The sequence below is a fragment of the Poromitra crassiceps genome, assembly GCF_964638095.1.
Source record: "Poromitra crassiceps genome assembly, chromosome: 21".
Lineage (NCBI taxonomy): Eukaryota > Metazoa > Chordata > Actinopteri > Beryciformes > Melamphaidae > Poromitra > Poromitra crassiceps.
The window spans coordinates 11,369,810-11,391,844 of NC_139638.1; the positions used below are offsets into that span (position 1 = coordinate 11,369,810).

The 22,035-nt window shown below is 43.7% G+C and overlaps 1 protein-coding gene across 5 annotated transcripts in view; it reads left to right on the plus strand.

Moving 5' to 3' along the window:
- tjp2a (tight junction protein 2a (zona occludens 2)) overlaps positions 1-22,035 on the plus strand; it is a 49,854-nt gene that overhangs the window by 17,693 nt on the left and 10,126 nt on the right. For all 5 annotated transcript variants that reach the window (XM_083657623.1, XM_083657624.1, XM_083657625.1 and 2 more), the window contains 16 exons: positions 2,003-2,056; positions 4,316-4,440; positions 4,813-4,915; positions 5,601-6,417; positions 8,710-8,813; positions 11,236-11,389; positions 13,010-13,121; positions 14,157-14,308; positions 14,955-15,039; positions 15,672-15,822; positions 16,431-16,539; positions 17,172-17,391; positions 18,208-18,395; positions 18,964-19,059; positions 20,692-20,771; positions 21,696-21,906. In XM_083657623.1, the coding sequence (XP_083513749.1) occupies positions 2,003-2,056; positions 4,316-4,440; positions 4,813-4,915; positions 5,601-6,417; positions 8,710-8,813; positions 11,236-11,389; positions 13,010-13,121; positions 14,157-14,308; positions 14,955-15,039; positions 15,672-15,822; positions 16,431-16,539; positions 17,172-17,391; positions 18,208-18,395; positions 18,964-19,059; positions 20,692-20,771; positions 21,696-21,906 (2,761 nt within the window). The remainder of the gene's footprint in view (positions 1-2,002; positions 2,057-4,315; positions 4,441-4,812; positions 4,916-5,600; positions 6,418-8,709; positions 8,814-11,235; positions 11,390-13,009; positions 13,122-14,156; positions 14,309-14,954; positions 15,040-15,671; positions 15,823-16,430; positions 16,540-17,171; positions 17,392-18,207; positions 18,396-18,963; positions 19,060-20,691; positions 20,772-21,695; positions 21,907-22,035) is intronic.

Below are 22,035 nucleotides of genomic sequence, written 5' to 3' on the forward strand. Positions count from 1 at the left end.
AAAGTCACTTCCTCAAGTGTCCATACCCGACACCTGCATGTAATGTGGGCATGGGGCAAATTGACATGGGTATAATACTACCTATTAGAAGAGATGAGACAGAGACTATCTCCTCTGTTGCAGTGCCACACTTTGTGATTGACATGATAAGACGCTGTATTGATGTGTTACATAAATGTGTAGTGTAGCGTTAATATCCTCACTCCTTAATCCCAAGTGAAGGCGAACACAGACCGGGTCAGTGCTGGGGCCCGGCATTGGTCGCACTGAATACCGGTTTTTCAGTACTGGTTCTGATCGGTTTTGAGCAAAATATAGCTTTTTTATTATCTCTCTGTCTCTTCTCTCTTTCTGCATTGCACCTAGTCAGATCAATAGATGCAAACTGTTTTTTAACACCATTTTTGTCAGTTAAATAATTGATCTTGAACAAATTAATTTCACCAATCTTCAAATATATGGCAATATAGACAGTGAACCAAGGCAAATCACCCTCCCCCCTTTTCCCCCCTACTTAAAAAAATTGGGGTTAAGTCTTAATACAAGATCAAAGATCTGCATATCATCTCTTTCCAGTCTCTCTGTCCTCACTGCTCACCTGGTTTCCCTCGCAGGCCAGAAGACCAACAACGTGGGTTAAGATGCTGGGTTTGCACCCCCCCCTTCACTAAGCCTGGGCCTGAAAGATTTCACTTTCCACTTTAGCTACCAAAATAATTTTCAAGTTAAAACCCAAAACCAGTGTGCTGCTGTCAGTAAACCAGCCACGCTCCAACCTGCAAACTGTGATTTGCAGATGTGTCAACAATCTGTCAAACTTGGACACGTGTGCATGGCTGCATCAGTGTATCTAGCAGTGCAATAAGTGTCATGTCCTTCAACATGTGCTCTTTGTCATTGTGTTTGTGCTTGTTTCCACATGCATGAACAACACTGGGGTATTTAATCGACGTGTGCAGTGTGCACGCCTGCACGCCTGCACGGCACGCGTCTGTGCAGCGCCAGCGCATCTGTGTGTTGACACTGTCTGCAGACTGTGGGATTTGCGCTGAATGTAGGCCAGCGGAATCAGTCTTACGTCAAAGGCAGGCAGGCGGACAGATGCAGGGAGAGGTGGTGGTCCTGCTGCTGTGGCCATGGAGGAGGCGAGGCTGCTGTGGCACATCTCAGTTGGCCAGAGCAGCACGGGCGGTAAAGACTAAAGAGGGAGAGAGAGACGCACGCCACGTCACGCCACGCCATGAAGACCGTACTCAGCCTGCACAGGAAATGGGCCACCGCACTCGAGACCATCCGCATCCTCCAGGGACTCGTGAGTGAGAATTGGCTCCGATCGGGCCGATCTGACATCTGTGGCTCGGTCAGGCAGCAGTAACGGGTCGAGGCGGAGAGTTTGGTTCTAAAATAAATTAGGCTGAGAAATGTGGCACAAACAGAATGATTTTGATGGAATTAAAACAGATTGTGCTGTTTTAAAGGGTAGAAGTAGAAGTAATTATTATTACGCTTACCCCAACACGTGCTCTGTGTTATTCAGACATTCAGGTAATGAAATAAGATTTTGGAAATGAACTTCTCAGCTGGTTTTAATGTGATGGAATATATCTGTGGGGGAAATAGATTTTGGACTTTCTTGAGTTTTCCGTGTGTTGGTTGTTTCGTGTTGATCATTGGTGAAGCGCAGACACTGACTGACCTCCACGTGTCAAACCTGCACTTTTGCAGGTTGTGCCTGAAGGTTTAGAACGTTATTGGTTGATTTCTTTCTTGTCAGAGCTTTTAAATATTTGTATATATTTTAAATATTTTGAACGAAAGCTGGTGGATGTTCACAAGTTTTCTTATCAATATTAATTAGTAAGAAGAAGAAAAAAGTGGCCTACTCAAACTTGTCATTGTTCTATATTCTGGACACTTTAACGGGCTTCATTGCTGCATCACGTACTGTAGTACATGATGAATGTGTCCAGTGAGATGTAACGAGCCATTCCTCTCTCCACAGAACCCAGTGATGGAGGAGACGGTATGGGAGCAGTACACCGTCACCCTGCAGAGGGTGAGTCTGAAAATCATGACATTTCTTCTGTAGGTTTCAGGCACAACGCTCATGCTGTTATCCAGATTGACCCACAGTTAGGGAGTGCATTTAGATGATTAGATCAGCACATTATAAACAGCCAATAGGAAAGAGTGCAGGGATCACAGTCTATACATCTAATCTATATTCCCGTGCTCCCTGATAGAGAGATTATGCAGAGGAGATAATGGTAAAAAAGAACGAAGTATTATATCCGTTTTTCAGTTGCAGCATAATTAATTGCTTCTTCCTGAGCACCACATGCATTTTATGTATAGCGATATCACGTCCACATCCACGCATCTACCCAACTTGGTTCAATGTGGATGCTTTTTACTCGCACCAGATTACAGCTGCTAGGCTATTCTAATTTATATCATCTCCTTTTGATAACTAATGTAATATTCTTTTTTCAATTCCATTTACTGAGCCTCCCCTGAAACCGCCTGGAGCCTCCCTGGGGAGGCCCGCCTCTCACTTTGAAAAGCCCTGGTCTAGCCTCACTACTGGTCTCTTAACAATAGGATAGTGGGGCAACTGACTTTGCAGGCTTGAAAATGATTGAAATGATTTTCTCCCAGTAATCAACTATTGATAATTTCATATACATACGTACAGTATATGAGAGAGAGAAAGAGACTGACAGAGAGAAAGAGATAGAAATCTGACTACTAACCGATCAATATGCATGTATTTTCTGCATATCTGCTATTTGGATATCTCCCATGTATGTGTGTCTCTCTCTCTAAATCCCCTCCTCCCTCTGTAGCCATCTGGTAGACAGAGAGGGAATTGGTGATACAGAGCAGGTCATCTCTAGTTTAATCTCATCTGGGCAAAGTGGAGCAGTATCATATAATAATAATATATCATTTAGAGGCAAAAAAAACATTCACAAGTTGAAAAAATCCTTAAAAATCCCTGTTCTTTAAACCTTGAAATAAAAACGAGTTGGAAAAGGTGCAAAGTATAAACTCACACAAACGTGTGCATACACACGCACGCACGCACGCACACACACACACACACACACACATACACACACACACATACACACACACACACACACACACGCTCACATTATTGATCACAGAGATAATTACACACTGCTACACGCAATGAAGTGACAAAAGATCTGCACATACACACTGAACTCTAAAGGTCCTTATTACACATCAAGAGCGATGTGAATATACGGCACCAAATTGCGATGCGAGTTTTGACCCACTTGTCAATCACAGCCACAGATGTGTACACGTCGGAAACGAATTTCTGAAAAACCGGCCGTGGTTCGAAAAAATAAACACCGCAATAACGCTCAGCGAAACATCGCCGTTGGTATGCAGGGTTGCATTGGCTGATATAGGTTCGGAAAATATTATTGACGTGCGAATTAATCGCACGAAAAAAACGCTCCCGATGTGTAAGGACCTTAAGGACCTTAAAGCTGAAGTTTCACACATCCAGTACAATGTCTCCAATACAGTACACATACAGTACAATGTATCCAATACAGTACACATCCAGTACAATGTCTCCAATACAGTACACATCCAGTACAATGTATCCAATACAGTACACATACAGTACATACAACTTTACTCAGAAGCAGACTCAGAATCTCTTTCATCGCCATGTACAATAAATATACAGGCCTTGTAATATACAGAACCTGCGGACACACACGACACAGGGATTACCAGACCTCTCACACACACATGGTGTCAGGACACTGACAACAGACACACACGACACAGGGATTACCAGACCTCTCTCACACACACATGGTTTCAGGACACTGACAACAGACACACGATACACAGGAGGCTCTGCATACATTACACATTACATTACGTCATTTGGCAGACGCTTTTATCCAAAGCGACTTACAATAACACATTTTTGTCAGCAATAGAGCAATCAACTATGGAGCACAGTCTATGACAACTACAACTTCTGAAGGAACAGTGGTACAAGTTTAGGTTAGTGATACAAGTTTAGGTCAGTAGTTTTTTTTTTTTTTTTTTTTAAAGAGAGAGAAAGAAGTTAGATCAAGAAGGGCCCAGATGGAGCCTGAAAAGGTGAGTCTTTAGTCTTTTCCGAAAGATCGGCAGTGATTCAGCCGTCCTGACCGAAGGTGGAAGCTCGTTCCACCATTGAGGTGCCAGGGACGAGAAGAGTCGCGAACGGGATGAGCGACTTTTTCACGATGTCGATGTGTGTTTCTCTCCGCCACAGGATCCCAAGATGGGCTTCGGCATCGCGGTGTCAGGGGGGCGGGACAACCCAAACGAGGACAGTGGGGAGACGTCCATCGTGGTTTCTGACGTTCTACAAGGAGGGCCCGGCGACGGCTTGTTGTTGTGCGTACTGTTGTGTTTTTAACAGAATGTATTTATCATCCACACGTTTACATGAAGCCAAACACTTTGCTTCTGTGTTGCCATAACAACACAAACACACACGCACACGTGAGGCATGATGCTAGTGTTCACAAAACCACAGCACCACTATTCTGTCATCATATGCTGCAGCCTTCTACCTGATTATTATTATTATTATTATTATTATTTTTTTTATCTTTCAGACATTTTGATGTTATTGCTTATGCTGAAATGTTTTAAATGTGTTTTACTGTATTCTAAAATGTAGAAAATAGTCAAATAGTCCCTTTCGTGGTTGTTACTATGTTGAGCTAATATGAATTCATATTAATATATTCATATTGTGTTTAGTGAGAATGACCGAGTGGTGCAGGTGAATGCCATCCCCATGGACGGAGTGGGGCACTCCTTCGCTGTCCAGACCCTCAGGAAGTGCGGCAAAGTCGCCAAAATTGTAAGTAAAGCATTTGATTTGTTGTTTGAATCGTATTAGATTCAGATTCAGATTCAGATTCAGACAACTTTATTTATCCCAGGAGGGCAATTCAGTTTCACAGCCTATCCAACACCTTCAAAAGCTCACAGTGAGCTATACACTTCAGACATGACAGGACGTAACGTAACAGCGTGACATAACATAAACAAACAATTACGTTTGTTTTAGTATTTCTGTTACTTAGTAAACAATGGAGATGCTCAACTGACCCTTTATGAGACGAGAGGATTGATAGAAAAGCAACACCAAGTCAAACAAAATGCCTTCAATGTCCTCCAGAAACATTTGTGAATAAATAGCAACTGTTTCCAAAGCTCATAACACTTGATTATCCCTAGATTTGGACATTAGATTGTACTCCTATTGAGAGCTCCTCATTACAAATATCCGGCCATCTGGATCAATGAGAAATTCCCCTTCACAGTACATGTACTGTATCCTGACTTGGCATACCGCCCCCATCTGGCCAAGTCAGGTTACATGTACTGTAGATAACCTTGTCCAACAGCTGTGGATGAAACGTAGCTAAATAAGACACAAGATGGCAGCCCTGTCGTAATGCGTGAAAGGCACATTGACCGACAAGCCAGTTTGTCAAAGTCTCGTCCTTTAATGTGAAACATGTCGTGTGTCTTTTGAACAGACAGTCAAGAGACCCAGGAAGGTTCCAGTCAATCTGATGAACCGTCCGCCGTCACCGGAAGACCGAGTCTTCAACAACGACTTCCATGACGACTACAACTACGAGCAGGACGGCCGCAGTGTGTACAGCGCCCGCAGTGGAGGCGGACGGGACCACAGCCTGGAGAGGGAGCGAGGGGGCTACACGGACTCCGGCTACCAAACCCGCGAGCGCGACTACGAGCGGGACTACGAGTACGACCGGGACGAACGCGGGAGGAGCACGGAGCGAGACCTCAGCCCTGACAGGCAGCACAGGAGAGACGGCAGCAAAGGTCGAACTTTGGACAGAGAGCGAAGCCCGGACAGACGGTACCGCAGCGACCGAGCTCTGGACCGTGACGACAGCCCGGACAGACGGTACCGTAGCGAGCGAGCATTAGAGCGAGACCGCAGCCCCGATCGCCAGTACCGCAGCGAGCGAGCCCTAGACCGGGAACACAGCCCAGACCGACGGTACCGCAGCGACCGAACGCTGGACCGGACCAACAGCCCGGACCTGCGCAACAGGAGCGGCGGCGCCGGCGGTAGCCACAGTCCGGGCCGCGGCCGCGGTCGCGACCACAGCTTCGACAGGGGCCGCGAACGCGTCCCGAGCGACCGGGACAACAGGAAGTACGAAGAACCGGCGATGAAGAGGACCGGCAGCAGGGACCGTCTGGAGCGCTCGCCTTCACCCGCCGCCATGCCCATCCCTATGGCCCGCCCCCCTCCTCGGGAACAGGAGCCGCTGGAGAAGCCGCTGAGAGTGGTGCTGCTGAAGAATCGACCCAACGAAGGTGAGGAACAAAAGCAACACGCCCCACAGGCCGGTCCCCACAGGCCGGTCCCCACAGGCCGGTCCCCACAGGCCGGTCCTCACAGGCCGGTCCTCACAGGCCGGTCCCCACAGGCCGGTCCCCACAGGCCGGTCCCCACAGGCCGGTCCTCACAGGCCGGTCCTCACAGGCCGGTCCCCACAGGCCGGTCCTCACAGGCCGGTCCCCACAGGCCGGTCCTCACAGGCCGGTCCTCACAGGCCGGTCCTCACAGGCCGGTCCTCACAGGCCGGTCCTCACAGGCCGGTCCCCACAGGCCGGTCCCCACAGGCCGGTCCTCACAGGCCGGTCCCCACAGGCCGGTCCCCACAGGCCGGTCCTCACAGGCCGGTCCCCACAGGCCGGTCCCCACAGGCCGGTCCTCACAGGCCGGTCCACCTCGCTGATGATCAGAACAGTCAGTGGCTCTCAAAGTGGGGTCCGGACCATCCATAAGTTACACAATGACAGAATGTATTATAGTGACAAAGTGTATTATAGTGACAGAGACTATTTAATGAGTTTCATTCATACACTTTCTGTAATAAAACATCTTAAAGCTAAAATCTTTGGAGGACCCTGGGACACAATCTTATCAAATGGAGGTCCGTGGTCTAATTTGTGTCAGTTTAGGTCAGGGGCACTCAATTAAAATTCATAGAGGTCCAGTTAGAGAAAATGTCCTCAAGCGAAGGTCCGGAACATTGTAACGTACAGTAGCTTGCGTTATGATTCAGTGCCATTGAACTTAGGCTACTTCAATTGCAGTAGCCTAATGGTACAATGTCTGTATGTAGTCAACGACTGACTGTTAAATCAAAATAAACATCAACAATGTTTATTTTGATTTCATATGTAACTGGATTAATTATAAATAACTAGCCTACACTAATAATAAATACATGTTATTTTCTCATTTCAAGTAAAATAATGGCTGCATTTAAAAATAACATACAACAGAGTGCTTTGGGAAAATGCGCATCTTAAAAGTGTTTTAATTTGAGAAAGAAAATCTTCTTTTCTTCCCTTAACTCCACCTTTTCTCTTGAGAGAAGTGAGCTCCCTATCTATCTATCTATCTATCTATCTGTCTCAGTGTCTGTCTGTCTCTATCTATCTATCTGCCTGTCTGTCTGTCTGTCTGTCGATCGTTCGCAATACAAACGTCACATGCCGTTGGGCAGTGAATGTGTGAGTGTGCCCTCAGTCTGGATTTGAGTGTGTTTGCTCGTGTGGCGCTTTCACAGACAGGTTAGGATCGCATCGCACTTCACATGAGACATACTGCCTGGTTTTGAACTGCCCGTGAGAACAATGAATGAACATCTAAGAGTCTGCCTGCTCCGGATTAAAACGAAATCTTTGTTTTTGCGGTCTACTCGTTTCTTTTGAGCACGCCATGTGAATTGACTTATATCTCTCTCATATCTCCGTGTCACTGACAATCTCTCGCCTGCAGCACTGGAACCGACTGGAACGGAACAGGCAGAATCGAATCGGATATTTGATTGGCTGAGTAGCATCACGTGTGATGATTTACAGCGCATGCATTGGTCTATGCGCTTCCTGGCAGATTAAACCAGTACCGTAAAGGGTAGAAAAGCACGTGCCGGTTAAAAAATAAAAGCTTGGTGAAATGTAACAATTCTCAATAGTGATTTGTAGGTTATAGGGCTCGGTCCGGATAGGACGGCGTCTGGGTCCGGATGCGGACCGGAGTCCGGACTTTGGGGATCGCTGGTTTAGGTCCTTGGCATGAAAACGTTTGAGAACTGGATTAGAAGACTCCAAAAAAACCATCTTTCCAACCCTTCATCTTTTCAAAGCAGTTACAAGATGCTTTACAGACAATGAAACATCTAGTGAGGCATGAAGAATGATTTGAATGCTCTTGATTAAGTCCTACTCCCAGTCCAGTTTTTCCTCCAACAGCCAGCCTCGGATTTTCTTTTCTCTGCATCTGAGAATCATCATTTAACACAGCTTCTTCCACCGTTTTGATATAAGTCACACCCTCTCTTATAAAACAATGCACACAATGTATACAAATTATGCTACTTTTGAAAAAATCATTAGTTGACAAAATGCTAATACGTGAACAGGCTAGAAAAGTCTATATTTTAGATGTAGCCTATTGGAGGAGGGTTTTTCAAAATGGAAAAGGACCCCTATCCTTCGTGATCAGTCTAGGGTCAACAGGTTTGATCAATGTGATTGAGCACCAGTACGTGTTTGCATTGATACTATAATGATGAGTTTTTGTCTCGTTTTCAGAGTACGGCCTTCGTCTGGGCAGTCAGCTCTTCATCAAGGAGATGACCAGCACAGGTCTCGCCAGCAGAGATGGCAACCTGCAGGAAGGAGACATTATCCTGAAGGTAGGCCCAAGCCTCCCAGGCATCTAGTGCAGATCTCCAACCAGCTTTTACTTCAGAAATCATAATGAAGGTGATGGGGAGGGAAGCTTGCTGCTGGAAGCCTTCAGCCTGGTCTCACGTGGTCAGCCTGAACGTCTTACGTCTGGGTCTCAATCACAAGTCAGCATTTCCGGGTTTTGCCTCAAGAAAAGTTGCGGCAAGCCTCTGATTGGCTGGCCTGTAACGGAAGTCCGGCTGTCTGCGTGCATTGGTGCATTGTTCAAAATGTACCGCCCCACGAGTTGCGTCACGCAAATAAGGAGGTCCGTGGTTGGTTAATTCATATGTCTGTCACGGAGTTTATTTTGGTCTAAAGCTGCGTTCACACCGACCTATTAAAGTTTTTCGCTGGCATCGAGTTTACATACAAAGTCAATGCAAACGAGCGATTGAGCGTATATTCGCCCAGGAGAAAAATCGCTGGGCGTCCGAGCGACAGAGACAGAGCGATAGGGAGAAAATACGCTCGTCGCTCGAGATGAAATATCCCAACTCGAGCGAAAATACGCTGGCATCAGTCGCTCAATGCTGATTGGCTGCCGTGTGAGAGTGAGTCAAGGATCACACTGGCTTGGAACAAACCGCTGGTTTATTGTGTGGCAACAAACCGCATTGACAGGCTGACAGCTGACATGAAGTGAAGTCTGTACTACCGGTATGTAGCTCGCGTTAGGAGCATGCTGATAGGCTTAGCTTGTAAACATCTACGGTGGCTCGTAGTGGACAAACATCATGACATTGCGTAATAGGGGTGTCACGGTACACAAAAGTCACGGTTCGGTACGTACCTCAGTTTTGGGGTCACGGTTCGGTACGAATACGGCACGGTACGAAAATGGGGAAAAAAAGCAACAAATCCCAAATTCTGTTTTTTTCCCTTTGAATATGTCTGAATTCTGCTTTTTACGCTATTTTTACCATCAGAAATAGTGTCTAATATGTGGGAATGAATGAATGTCCACTATTTAATAAGATCTAGGCAATCCACACAAAAAGGTTTTACTCTAGAGCAGTGATTTTCAAAGTGTGGGGTGCGCCTCCCTCTCAGATGTCTGTATTCCAGCTGTTTGACAGGGCAAAGGCATTTCCCCCCACTTTAAATCTTTATTGTACACAAGTTTGTAAACAGAGCGCATGTGTGGAGTAGCCTAATACTCCCACCAACCCCTCCCCCTGTTGTATTTGTTTTATGTAGCATTTGCGTTTGATGTAAGCACTAATTTGGAATCCTATCTAAAAGCGGCCACTAGGCGGCAGTGTTTCTCACTAGTCAACGTCAAAATACCTACATGTTCAGAAGAAGAATAAAACGGCAGAAGAAGAAAAACTTCTTTACCCCTGTTGAAAGATACCCCCACTGTCTGACAGACAACGGGGTGGGTTTCACTTTCCCAGTAAGTACGGGAAAGAACCCTGTCAGCGCCTTAACGTTATTGGATGTGAGTTTTGTTTAGCATAATATGATTACGTTCGGTCATCTAATGGATTATTGGAACATGACAAGGAGTCATCGCCTCTTCCTCACCGCAGCTTGCCTGTCTGCATCCGCAGATGTCTGCTTGACCGCATTACTCATCCCACGCGATGTATGTTGCTTGTTTACAAGTTAACAGCCTTGTCAGTGTTATGTAACGTTTAGCCGCAACGCGCAACTATAAAGGACTTTGTCGCGGCTACGTAACGTTACATTGGCAAGCTTACCTCGTTGGCTTGATGTTGACAGAATTTGCAAAACAGCTTATCGCCACAAAACGTCCCATTCTGTGAACGCGGATTTCTATGGCCCTTGTGTTGTTTTGGTGTGTCTTCTTCTGTGGCGTTTAATTCAATTCAATTCAATGCCGTTCAAACAGCGTTTAGGTGCTTCTGGATTTGACGTATTCGTCGTGTCGTTTCATGTACCGTGAAACGAGGTACCGTGAGGGTCGTACCGTAAATTCACAGGACGAATACATGTACCGTGACACCCCTATTGCGTAACGTTATAACCCCCAGATGTCCGTCAATTCGTGTGCCTGTTGACGAGCGATTTAAACAGAGCGACAGAGCGATTCCAAAGGGTTGAATCAAGCGACAGAGCGAAAAATAAATATCTCGGTGTGAACACAGCTTTAGCGGGCGGTCCTTAACCACTTTTCAAGAATTGTGCACCAGACGTAGATATCTATCTCCGGCTAGCTACTGTGAGACTACCTTCACCCCTGAGAAAATACCTATATATTTTTCCATGAACTTAATACAAAATAATTTGTTGAAAGCAATGTTACCAGAACAGTCAGATTTGAATTTCATCATTCATTCATTCATTGTCTCCAGCGCACCAAACCCCAGACGTCTCCTCATCTCATGTGTCTTCTCTCTCCTGTAATCTCTGTGCTCTCAGATTAACGGCACGGTGACGGAGAACCTGTCTCTCAGTGATGCAGGGAAGCTGATCGAGAAGTCTCGCGGGAAGCTGCAGCTGGTGGTGCAGAGAGACAGGAGGCAGGTGCTGATCCGAGTGCCGCCCATGGCCGACAGCGACTCCGAGCTCGATGGTGAGACTCCTACCCACATTCTCTGTGCAGAGCCCATCTTCTCATGTCAAACCCTGCCATGTCAAAACTGCATAAGAACTTTGTTTGCACAAAGAAATCATTGTGGAAATGTTCCTTTGTCGTTGCTGTCGTTTCCTCTTGGTTTTGTCTTTGTACAACTTGTGCCCAAGACCTGTTTTTCCCTTCATCAAATAAAAGTGAACACATTTTACTCATACTTCAGTTTTTTTGTACTCAACCCTGCATAAAGCCTGCTCTGTTTAATATTATATATATATAATATATAAAGCTGGAATTAGCACTATGTACTAACCAAATAAGTGCTTTATAGAGATTTGACACACTTCATCATTGTTAATATTCTGAAAAACAATCTATTTAAACGTCGCTCTGTCTACTCTACAGTATGCAACGCAGTACAAAATTATGTATCTGCTTTCAGCACTACGCACTCTATTTTACATTTTTAATTTTCTTTTTAGGTCACATGACCAGATAGTAGGCTGGGATTGGTCGGGATTTGGTCTAGATAGCATGGGACAATGTTTGCAGACCAAACCCCTCAGCAGGGGGGCGCTGCGACATGCCCCGGAGACTTGTGACCCACTTTGTGTGTGTGTGTGTGTGTGTGTGTGTATGCGTGTGTGTGTGTGTGTGTGTGTGTGTGTGTGCGTGTGTGTGTGTGTGTGTGTGTGTGTGTGTGTGTGTGTGTGTGTGTGCACACACTGGCCTCTGGCAGGGTGATCTTAATCCACCATCATAATCCAGCCATTGAATATGACTTTTTCATTATGATTTCATTATTTTCTGCCCCGTAGCAGCCGTCGCTCGGTGGGAAGGCTGTTGAGAACAGTGGGGAGTATCTGAGTATTTTCAGATTGTCAGCTCAGCTCAACCCAGTTTAAATTAAGGTTGTCAAAAGTATCAATACTAGAAAATTTAAACGGATACAATACTCATTTGTAACAGGTATCGATAGTATTGCTAAATTAAGGTTGTCAAAAGTATCAATACAAAAAAAATAGAAACTGAGACACTACTCATTTGCAACATTATCGATTCCAGCATTGCTTTTTCTTAATGAAAAATCAAACATACTACAGATTTCTCCCTCGCTATCATTGGTGGGTATCTGTTGTTTCAACAAGCTAAACGTGTTCTGATAGGCTGATGACTAGTGCAGGGGTAAAGTGCAAAGATTTTAATGAGTTTTATCGGGCCTAGATTATGGAGAAGCGTGCATCTGTCCGTCCATGTGGCTTCATTTATTTTTTTTAGTACTTGGTTTCAAAGTTAGAAATGCTAGTATTGTGACAGCCCTAGTTTAAATAATCTCAATTGTGGTATTCCTATATTCCTAGAACAGCCACAGAATGGCACTTTAGGGGTTTTGCTTAGTTGGAAGTTTATAAATGTTCAGTTACAGTATGTGTTGACTTGAGATACTTAACATTTAGAGAAATTTAACATTTGTTTATTTTGCATATTGGTGTTTATGTGAAATGCAGTCTGTCTTTATTACCTTTACACAATAAAGAAGACAGACAGTAGTAGGTAGTAGTAGGCGATGTCTCAATGCGTCCTGACCTGTGGGTTGTTGTGTGTTGTTGTGTGTTGCAGATATCTCAGAGATCGAGTCGTACCGCTCCTACTCGCCGCAGGAAGAGAGGCGGGGCCACCACTCAGATCTGTCCTCCCACTCCTCCAATGAGAGGCTCCGAGAGAAGCCCAGGTGAGCTGTCAATCAAGCTTCAGTCACAGCACAGGCCAAATAGGCCAAACTACTGACCTCATAATCTGAGACGGACACACACCTAAACATTAAAATAGTCAGTCAAAGCTCCTTAAAAGGTTGTGAAAACTCTTCATTGGTGTCATGTAAAATGTGATTATTATTATAATATGTGCTGTAGTTTTGACTATCGACTGTTTTCACCAGCTGCAACCCCACAGCATTTCCTTTTTCTCAGCTTCTTCTTCTGTGTTTTATGGCGGTTGGCATCCTTAAATGTTGCATTACCGCAACCTGAATTGTATCAGCTCAGTGCTAACTATTTACAGTGTCCACTTTCTCAGCTGTTCAGGGGAAAACACTGACATAGCCTACTTTTTTATTTTTTTTAATGTAAAGATAGTCCTATGCGTGGAATTAATGTACTGATAGTCAGCTTACTCTGTAACATGTAGCTTTTATTAGCCTCTCAGGCTAGCTCCGGGTCAGACAACAACGCTTCCTACTACCCAGCGTGTGCATGTCTTTCCGACGGGTGGTTGTTATGGCAACTATCAACAACAACTACTAACTACTACAATACATAAAGACCGAAATAGGCTACCTTGTTGCTGTGTCTGTCAGAGACACGGCCTAACGTTAACATTTAATATGAGCCGAATATCAATCAGCCTGCGCTCAGCTATGTATACAGAAAGTAAACCGGATATCCAGGTGGGTTATGATGGTTGTTATTGTTGTCAAGTTAAAACCGTCTATACCTGTTTGTTTTTTAATGTCTTGTTCTTAAAAATAAATTAAAAATAAAAAATAAATAAAAAAACAAGCGCAAATTTACAATAGCTGCGACCACATCTGCAAATCAAAAATGCAGGAGGGCAGGGGCAGCCCAACCTACTCTGCCTCTGCCACCCCACATCTTTCTAGCCTTGGAATCTGGTGTCCTAAAGGAGGATCCACTCAGTGTGTTTTACTACTGTAAGGTTCAACTTCTCAATAAGGTTTTTGTAATACTAAAATGTGTGATGTCACTAGGGAGGACCCGCCCAACAGGCTGGCAAAAATGGGCGCCATGCCAACACCGTTCAGAGCTCCGGACCGAGCTACAGAGGACTTGCCCCCTCTGCAGGCGGAGAGGGAGGAGCCACGAGCGGAGAGGGAGGAGCCACGAGCGGAAACACCTCCAGGTAAACAGGACTGCTTCTATCTCTCTATATAATAATGTCATGATGGAATCATCGGTAAAAGCAGCTTGTTTAGTGCAGTAGGGGGCATGTGGGAAAAGCAGCTGCCAACTGAAGTGATCTTGGTCAATACTGCACCAATTTAAAAATGTCTGTTCACATTACTTAGTTATACATAAAAGAAAGTATGAAAATAGGGTTGAGGTTGAAAAAATACAGAAATTCTCCTTTAAAGGGAATGAGAGAGGGCAATCTGATTGGCTGTATTGATGTTAACACCCAGACCAGCCTATGCATCATTCTAGTGGTGAACCCATTTGAGCCGTGCGTCCTGCTCCAAGGTCGGCCATCAATTCCTCTAGCATGATGATGTGCAATGAGAAGGGAAAGATGGCCCCTTGGGTTTCAAATATGGCAGGTTTCCATTTGTGGAGTTTAATTCCTAAAAGTACATTTATCAAGCAGGTAGTTCCGGTCCTCGATTATGATTCGAAACCATTGTAAAATACTCTATAAACACACACCTGTAACCGCTTCACAGTATCGTTGCTGCGACTGTGAATGTTATTACATGAAGTGACAATTGTAAACATATTGTATATCTTCTAAACATGACGTTGTATATCTGTCATTGTTTCTGCTCCTGCAGTACCAGCCGTCACTGTGGTCCCAAAGTTTCACCTTCCTCCAAAGGTGCCACTAAAGCCAAACGTAGAGGACCAGGGAATATATGGGTTTGTATATTTACTAAACATAATTCTGTTATTCAGCGTGACTTTCTCTTTTACTACTGACTTGACCACACGTCTATCTGTTTGGTTCATCTCTTAGAAAATAACTTCCCTCCTTCCTCTTAGCTTCCTTGCATGATGAGATCTTATCTCAGATCTTATCTCGTGTGTTTTCTCCAGGCCAAACACAGTGATGGTGCATGATGAGATCTTATCTCAGATCTTATCTGTTGTGTTTTCTCCAGGCCAAACACAGTGATGGTGCATGATGAGATCTGATCTCAGATCTTATCTGTTGTGTTTTCTCCAGGCCAAACACAGTGATGGTGCATGATGAGATCTGATCTCAGATCTTATCTGTTGTGTTTTCTCCAGGCGAAACACAGTGATGGTGCATGATGAGATCTGATCTCAGATCTTATCTGTTGTGTTTTCTCCAGGCCAAACACAGTGATGGTGCATGATGAGATCTGATCTCAGATCTTATCTGTTGTGTTTTCTCCAGGCCAAACACAGTGATGGTGCATGATGAGATCTTATCTCAGATCTTATCTGTTGTGTTTTCTCCAGGCCAAACACAGTGATGGTGCATGATGCGATCTTATCTCAGATCTTATCTGTTGTGTTTTCTCCAGGCCGAACACAGTGATGGTGCGTTTCCAGAAGGGTGACAGTGTGGGTCTGAGGCTGGCAGGAGGCAACGATGTGGGCATCTTCATCGCCGGCGTCCAGGAGGACAGCGCGGCGGAACAGGAGGGCCTCCGCACAGGAGATCAGATCATGAAGGTACGGTTCCTCAGGGAGGAGGAGCCAATGATTCAGACAACTCAATGACACAAGATACCTGCTCGTTAGCTTCCCCATTAGCAGGGGACACAGGAAGTGACAACACTACTTGGGGTAGTAGTTTAAACATGTTGCGAAGACAAAGGAGGTAGATCTCCAAATCATTTTTGGATGAATGTACGGTAACTTCTTAGTGTCAGCGTCAGTGGGGCTGTGGACATGTAGATCTTGTGCTCGTGTCAGTACGGGGGGGGGGCTCTGGGCAGGTAGGGGGGCTGTGGACAGGTGGGGGGCTGTGGAGGCTGTGGACAGGTGGTGGTGGTGGTGGTGGGGGGGGGGGCCTCTGGACAGGTAGATCTTGTGCTCTTGCAAAATTGAAAAGTAGATCTGATGTGTACAAATAAAAACATGAAGTACCCCTGTGTGCTACACCAAGCATTGATCAGCACTATATTTACTGTACTGTCAGCATTCTGACCTTTTTGTATGTCTTAACAGTGGACAAGAGGTGAAATTTTTCTGCAGATATTTCTTTCCGTCTTACATGTTCAGTTTGTCATATTTTCTATTTCTAATGCTTTTGGTGTTTGTTGTTTTTCGTGTCACAGGTGAACAACATGGACTTCAGAGGCATGGTGCGAGAGGACGCCGTCCTTTACCTCCTGGAGATTCCCAAAGGAGAAGACGTCACCATTCTTGCTCAAAGCAAACCTGAAGGTACCAGAATCAAGTCAACCAGACCTTGTATAAGTAATGCTACTTCTAATGCTAAGCTAATACCCTAACAGTAGTAGTAGTACTACTGTACATGTGTTTTAGCTTAATACACCTTGAAGGGTGCATGTGTTTTAGCAGAATACACATTGAAAAGTACATGTAGTAAAAGTCACACTGTTTGGATGGAATATAGCTTCACAAACAAATATGAATATATCTGTAGCTTTGATGGAATTAGTATTTGAAAGTATGAGTGTGTCCTGTTCTGTGCATCTGCTGTCAGTCAAGTTGATTTGTATAATAGTCACAGTTAGTCACATCTCCAAAGGTTTCACAGTGCTGACATTTTGAAACCGTGTATGAAACCTTAGAACCCTCAGTGAGAAGAACAAGGAGAAACTCCCACAAAAACATTTTTAAGACAAATAAAAAGAAAAGAAACCTTGCAAAGAGGAAAGTTGTGTGTGTGTAATGGCTGCTGACAGTGGACAAACAAAGTTTAGAAGTTGATAGCAACACAACACATACATAAACAAACGCAAAGAGATCTTGATAGGTTGAAGACTCTGTATTGAAAGATGCTTGGGTTTGGAGAGGCCCAGAATGATTCTTGGGTTTGCTTTGTGTTCTAGTGTACAGGGATATTTTAGAGTCTGGAAGAGGCGACTCGTTCTTCATCAGGACCCACTTTGAGTTTGAGAAGGAAGCTCCTCAGAGTCTTCCCTTCTCCAGAGGACAGATCTTCAAAGTGACCGACACGCTCTACGACGGCAAGCTGGGCAACTGGCTGGCCATCCGCAGTGACAAGGACAACCAGCTGCTGGAGAAGGGTATCATCCCTAACAAGAGCAGGTGTGTGTGTGTGTGTGGGGGGGGGGGGGGGGTGGGACGTATGTGTGTGTGTGTGTGGGGGGGGAACCTATTTCAGACACGTCACCATTCAGTAACTAAGAAAAACTCCTTGCTTTTCACTTGACCCACCATGTATCTTTGAGTTTATCCAGTGGAGTTTGACAAAGGTTTCAGAAGCCAGATAATTGTCTCAAACCATAGAGGACTTAAATTAAATTCAAATGATTTCATATCATGTCAACAGCGTTATTCTAGGGCAGCGGTTCTCAGGGTCCGGGGACTCCCAGGGTTCCTTGAGGAGGTTCCAGGGGGTCCCCAGCAAAAAGGGGAATCATTTATTTTCACTATAATTCCATCCATAAGTAACAGAATGACAGAATGTATGACTATTTGGTCGTGGGGTTTTCATACACTTTCTGCAACAAAACATCTAAAAGAAAAAATCTTATCAGATGGGGAACCCTGGGATAAAATCTTATCAGATGGGGGTCCTTGGTCTAATTTGTCTCAGTTTAGGGGTCCTTAATGTTTTTTTGTTTGTTTGTTTGTTTGTTTTTTAGAACCACTGTTCTAGGGAACTAAGGCTGGAGTCTCGCCCAGTACTCACATCGGTAATGTTAGTGTTGTTAGCCATGTTAGGACACATTTTTATCATCCAGGCAGGCTACGAAATAGTCTTCTAAATCCAAAACTACAAGACTAAACTTCATTAACAAATCAAAGCAGGCCGTTTCTGAAACATGAAAGCCATCATGCCATGAATTAGAAATGTAATATTGACGCTGACATCAGCCTCTCTGTTGTTTTGCACCACAGAGCAGAGCAGATGTCGAACGTGCAGAACGCTCAGCGAGCGGCTTCAGGCAACGACAGAGGAGACTTCTGGAGGCTGAGAGGTCAAAGGGCGGCGAAGAAGAAAGATCTCCGCAAGAGCCGAGAGGACCTGACCGCCACTCCGGTCAGCACGCGCTTCCCCGCCTACGAGAGGGTGGTGCTGCGTGAAGGTAACCTGAAGATCTGTCACGTTTGTTTTTCATTCGATACCAACAACATTGTTGTAGTTTTGTTGGTTTTGTACAGTATGCAGTAGCTCAGTGTGTAGGTCAAGCTGGTGCCAATATGAACATTTCATAGTACGGTACAATTATCCAAACTTAGCTTGATATAACATATTTACTCAATAATTATTAATAACATGAAAACAGTACTGTAATATGTTTCAATTAGTTAAAAACTAATTTATAATATAATATCAATCACAAGAGATTTGACTTGTATTCTTTATGAATGCTGGTTTAGCTGAACTGTAAGGATAGGACTCCACCTTTTGGGGAAAGTAAAAACATCAGCGATGATGGATGAAAGGCGCAGTTATCACAGCGTTTGCCATAATAAAGATTAGAGGCGGTCTCATAGCGGTTACTGTTTTTTTTTTTTACATAATACTGTTTATTGTACAGTCCCTAATGTAGAGCAAGGTTTGACTAGTAATTACAGGGTTTTACTTTTTTTTTTTTATTAACGTTGTATTTTCCTCATATGTCTTTGACTAAACGTGTGTTCTGTGTCCAGCTGGTTTCAGGAGACCTGTGGTCATATTTGGGCCCATTTCTGATGCAGTCAATGAAAAACTGGCTAACGACTTGCCCAACGAGTTTGTCATCGCCAGTAAGTACTCCAACTACTGCCTGTTCATTGAAATGGTGTATTAAATCATGCCATACTTTACTTTATGTTTTATAGCATATATTGTGGCTGTATATTGTATGTATTTTTATAGAGTGACAGACTTGTGCCACGTGTCGTGACTCTGAACAGTGTTACTGTGTTTTGGATGTGACTGTACCAGTGTCATCAAAACACATTGCATATATATTGTGTTTGGTGAATGAGGTGATTGTGATTTTATATATTGTGTTTGGTGAATGAGGTGATTGTATTTATATATTGTGTTTGGTGAATGAGGTGATTGTATTTATATATATTGTGTTTGGTGAATGAGGTGATTGTATTTATATATATTGTGTTTGGTGAATGAGGTGATTGTATTTATATATATTGTGTTTGGTGAATGAGGTGATTGTATTTATATATATTGTGTTTGGTGAATGAGGTGATTGTATTTATATATTGTGTTTGGTGAATGAGGTGATTGTATTTATATATTGTGTTTGGTGAATGAGGTGATTGTATTTATATATTGTGGGTGAATGAGGTGATTGTATTTATATATTGTGTTTGGTGAATGAGGTGATTGTATTTATATATTGTGGGTGAATGAGGTGATTGTATTTATATATTGTGTTTGGTGAATGAGGTGATTGTATTTATATATTGTGTTTGGTGAATGAGGTGATTGTATTTATATATTGTGTTTGGTGAATGAGGTGATTGTATTTATATATTGTGTTTGGTGAATGAGGTGATTGTATTTATATATATTGTGTTTGGTGAATGAGGTGATTGTATTTATATATATTGTGTTTGGTGAATGAGGTGATTGTATTTATATATATTGTGTTTGGTGAATGAGGTGATTGTATTTATATATATTGTGTTTGGTGAATGAGGTGATTGTATTTATATATTGTGTTTGGTGAATGAGGTGATTGTATTTATATATTGTGTTTGGTGAATGAGGTGATTGTATTTATATATTGTGGGTGAATGAGGTGATTGTATTTATATATTGTGTTTGGTGAATGAGGTGATTGTATTTATATATTGTGGGTGAATGAGGTGATTGTATTTATATATTGTGTTTGGTGAATGAGGTGATTGTATTTATATATTGTGTTTGGTGAATGAGGTGATTGTATTTATATATTGTGTTTGGTGAATGAGGTGATTGTATTTATATATTGTGTTTGGTGAATGAGGTGATTGTATTTATATATTGTGGGTGAATGAGGTGATTGTATTTATATATTGTGGGTGAATGAGGTGATTGTATTTATATATTGTGTTTGGTGAATGAGGTGATTGTATTTATATATTGTGGGTGAATGAGGTGATTGTATTTATATATTGTGTTTGGTGAATGAGGTGATTGTATTTATATATATTGTGTTTGGTGAATGAGGTGATTGTATTTATATATTGTGTTTGGTGAATGAGGTGATTGTATTTATATATTGTGGGTGAATGAGGTGATTGTATTTATATATTGTGGGTGAATGAGGTGATTGTATTTATATATTGTGGGTGAATGAGGTGATTGTATTTATATATTGTGGGTGAATGAGGTGATTGTATTTATATATTGTGGGTGAATGAGGTGATTGTATTTTCTTCTCTCAGAAACGGAGCCTAAAGATGCAGGGAGTGAGCAATCCTCTGGAGTGGTGAGACTTAACACCATCCGACAAATCATTGAACAGGTATTGTGAACAGCTTTTATTGTCCTTCCTACTTCATATTTCCTCTCCTCTGCCTTAAAGAAGCTACGAGCAACTTTTTCGATTGTTATTAAACAGTATAAATTTAATATCAATGCATCACATCTTACCTCTAATAGCCGACGAGACCAACGCAGAGTAGTCTCGCTTGAACCCCGAGTGAATCGGCCAGTGTAGTCTGTCTGTGGCCAGGGAAGATCAGGAACTGAAATGAAACGGTTTGCAGCAGCCACTTCGGCCATAACCACAAAATAACTTCCAAAAAACCTGTTAGAATATAACGAGAGATGTTCGCGAGAGTATGCATGGCGTTCACATTGTTTATCCTATGTTGCTAGGCAGCGCGAACGGGGTAGGCAGGCAGCTGCGTTTCACTTCCGCGTTTCACTTCCGCGTTTCATTTCCGGGTAGCCGGTCCGGCGGTAGAGAGAGAGAGAGAGAGAGAGCCCCCTGTTGACGCGAGTTTAGACAGACACAGACTTAATAATCATTAAGGGAGCAATCTCCGATTCACACGGCTTTGGTCTCAGCTACTATTATAGGTAAGATGTGATGCATCAATATTGTAATTATACTGTTTAATAACAATCGAAAAAGTTGCTCGTAGCTGCTTTAAGCTTAAGGGGAAGTTCCATTGAATCTGGTTAAGTTACTTAGCAACTTAAAAACCTTGCTTCTTACTTGTCTCATTAAAACTTGATGCCGCCATATTATGGCGGCATCAACTCTGCTGTTACTCACCTTTGTGTTTGTCCTCTCTCACTGTACCTCCGTGACTGATTTTCATCGTCATGCATCAGTTGACTTTGTAACACTGACCAAGAACTGTTTCTCAAGTGGGGTTCTACTAAGGTACTTTTTCAGTACCGCTCACGTTCGCCTTTTCTCCCTCCCGTGTTTGCTTAGGACCTGCACGCCCTGCTGGACGTGACCCCCAAGGCGGTGGACACCTTGAACTACACCCAGTGGTATCCCATCGTGGTCTTCCTCAACCCGGACAGCAAGCAAGGAGTCAAGACCATGAGGAGCCGCCTGGTGCCCGGCTCCACCCGCAGCGCACGCAAACTCTACGAGCAGGCCGTCAAGCTGAGGAAGACCTGCTCACACCTCTTCACCTGTAGGTCACACCTCTCCTCTACCTCTCTTCTCTCTGCTCACACCTTTTCACCTGTAGGTCACACCTCTCCTCTTCCTCTCTTCTCTCTGCTCACACCTCTTCACCTGTAGGTCACACCTCTCCTCTACC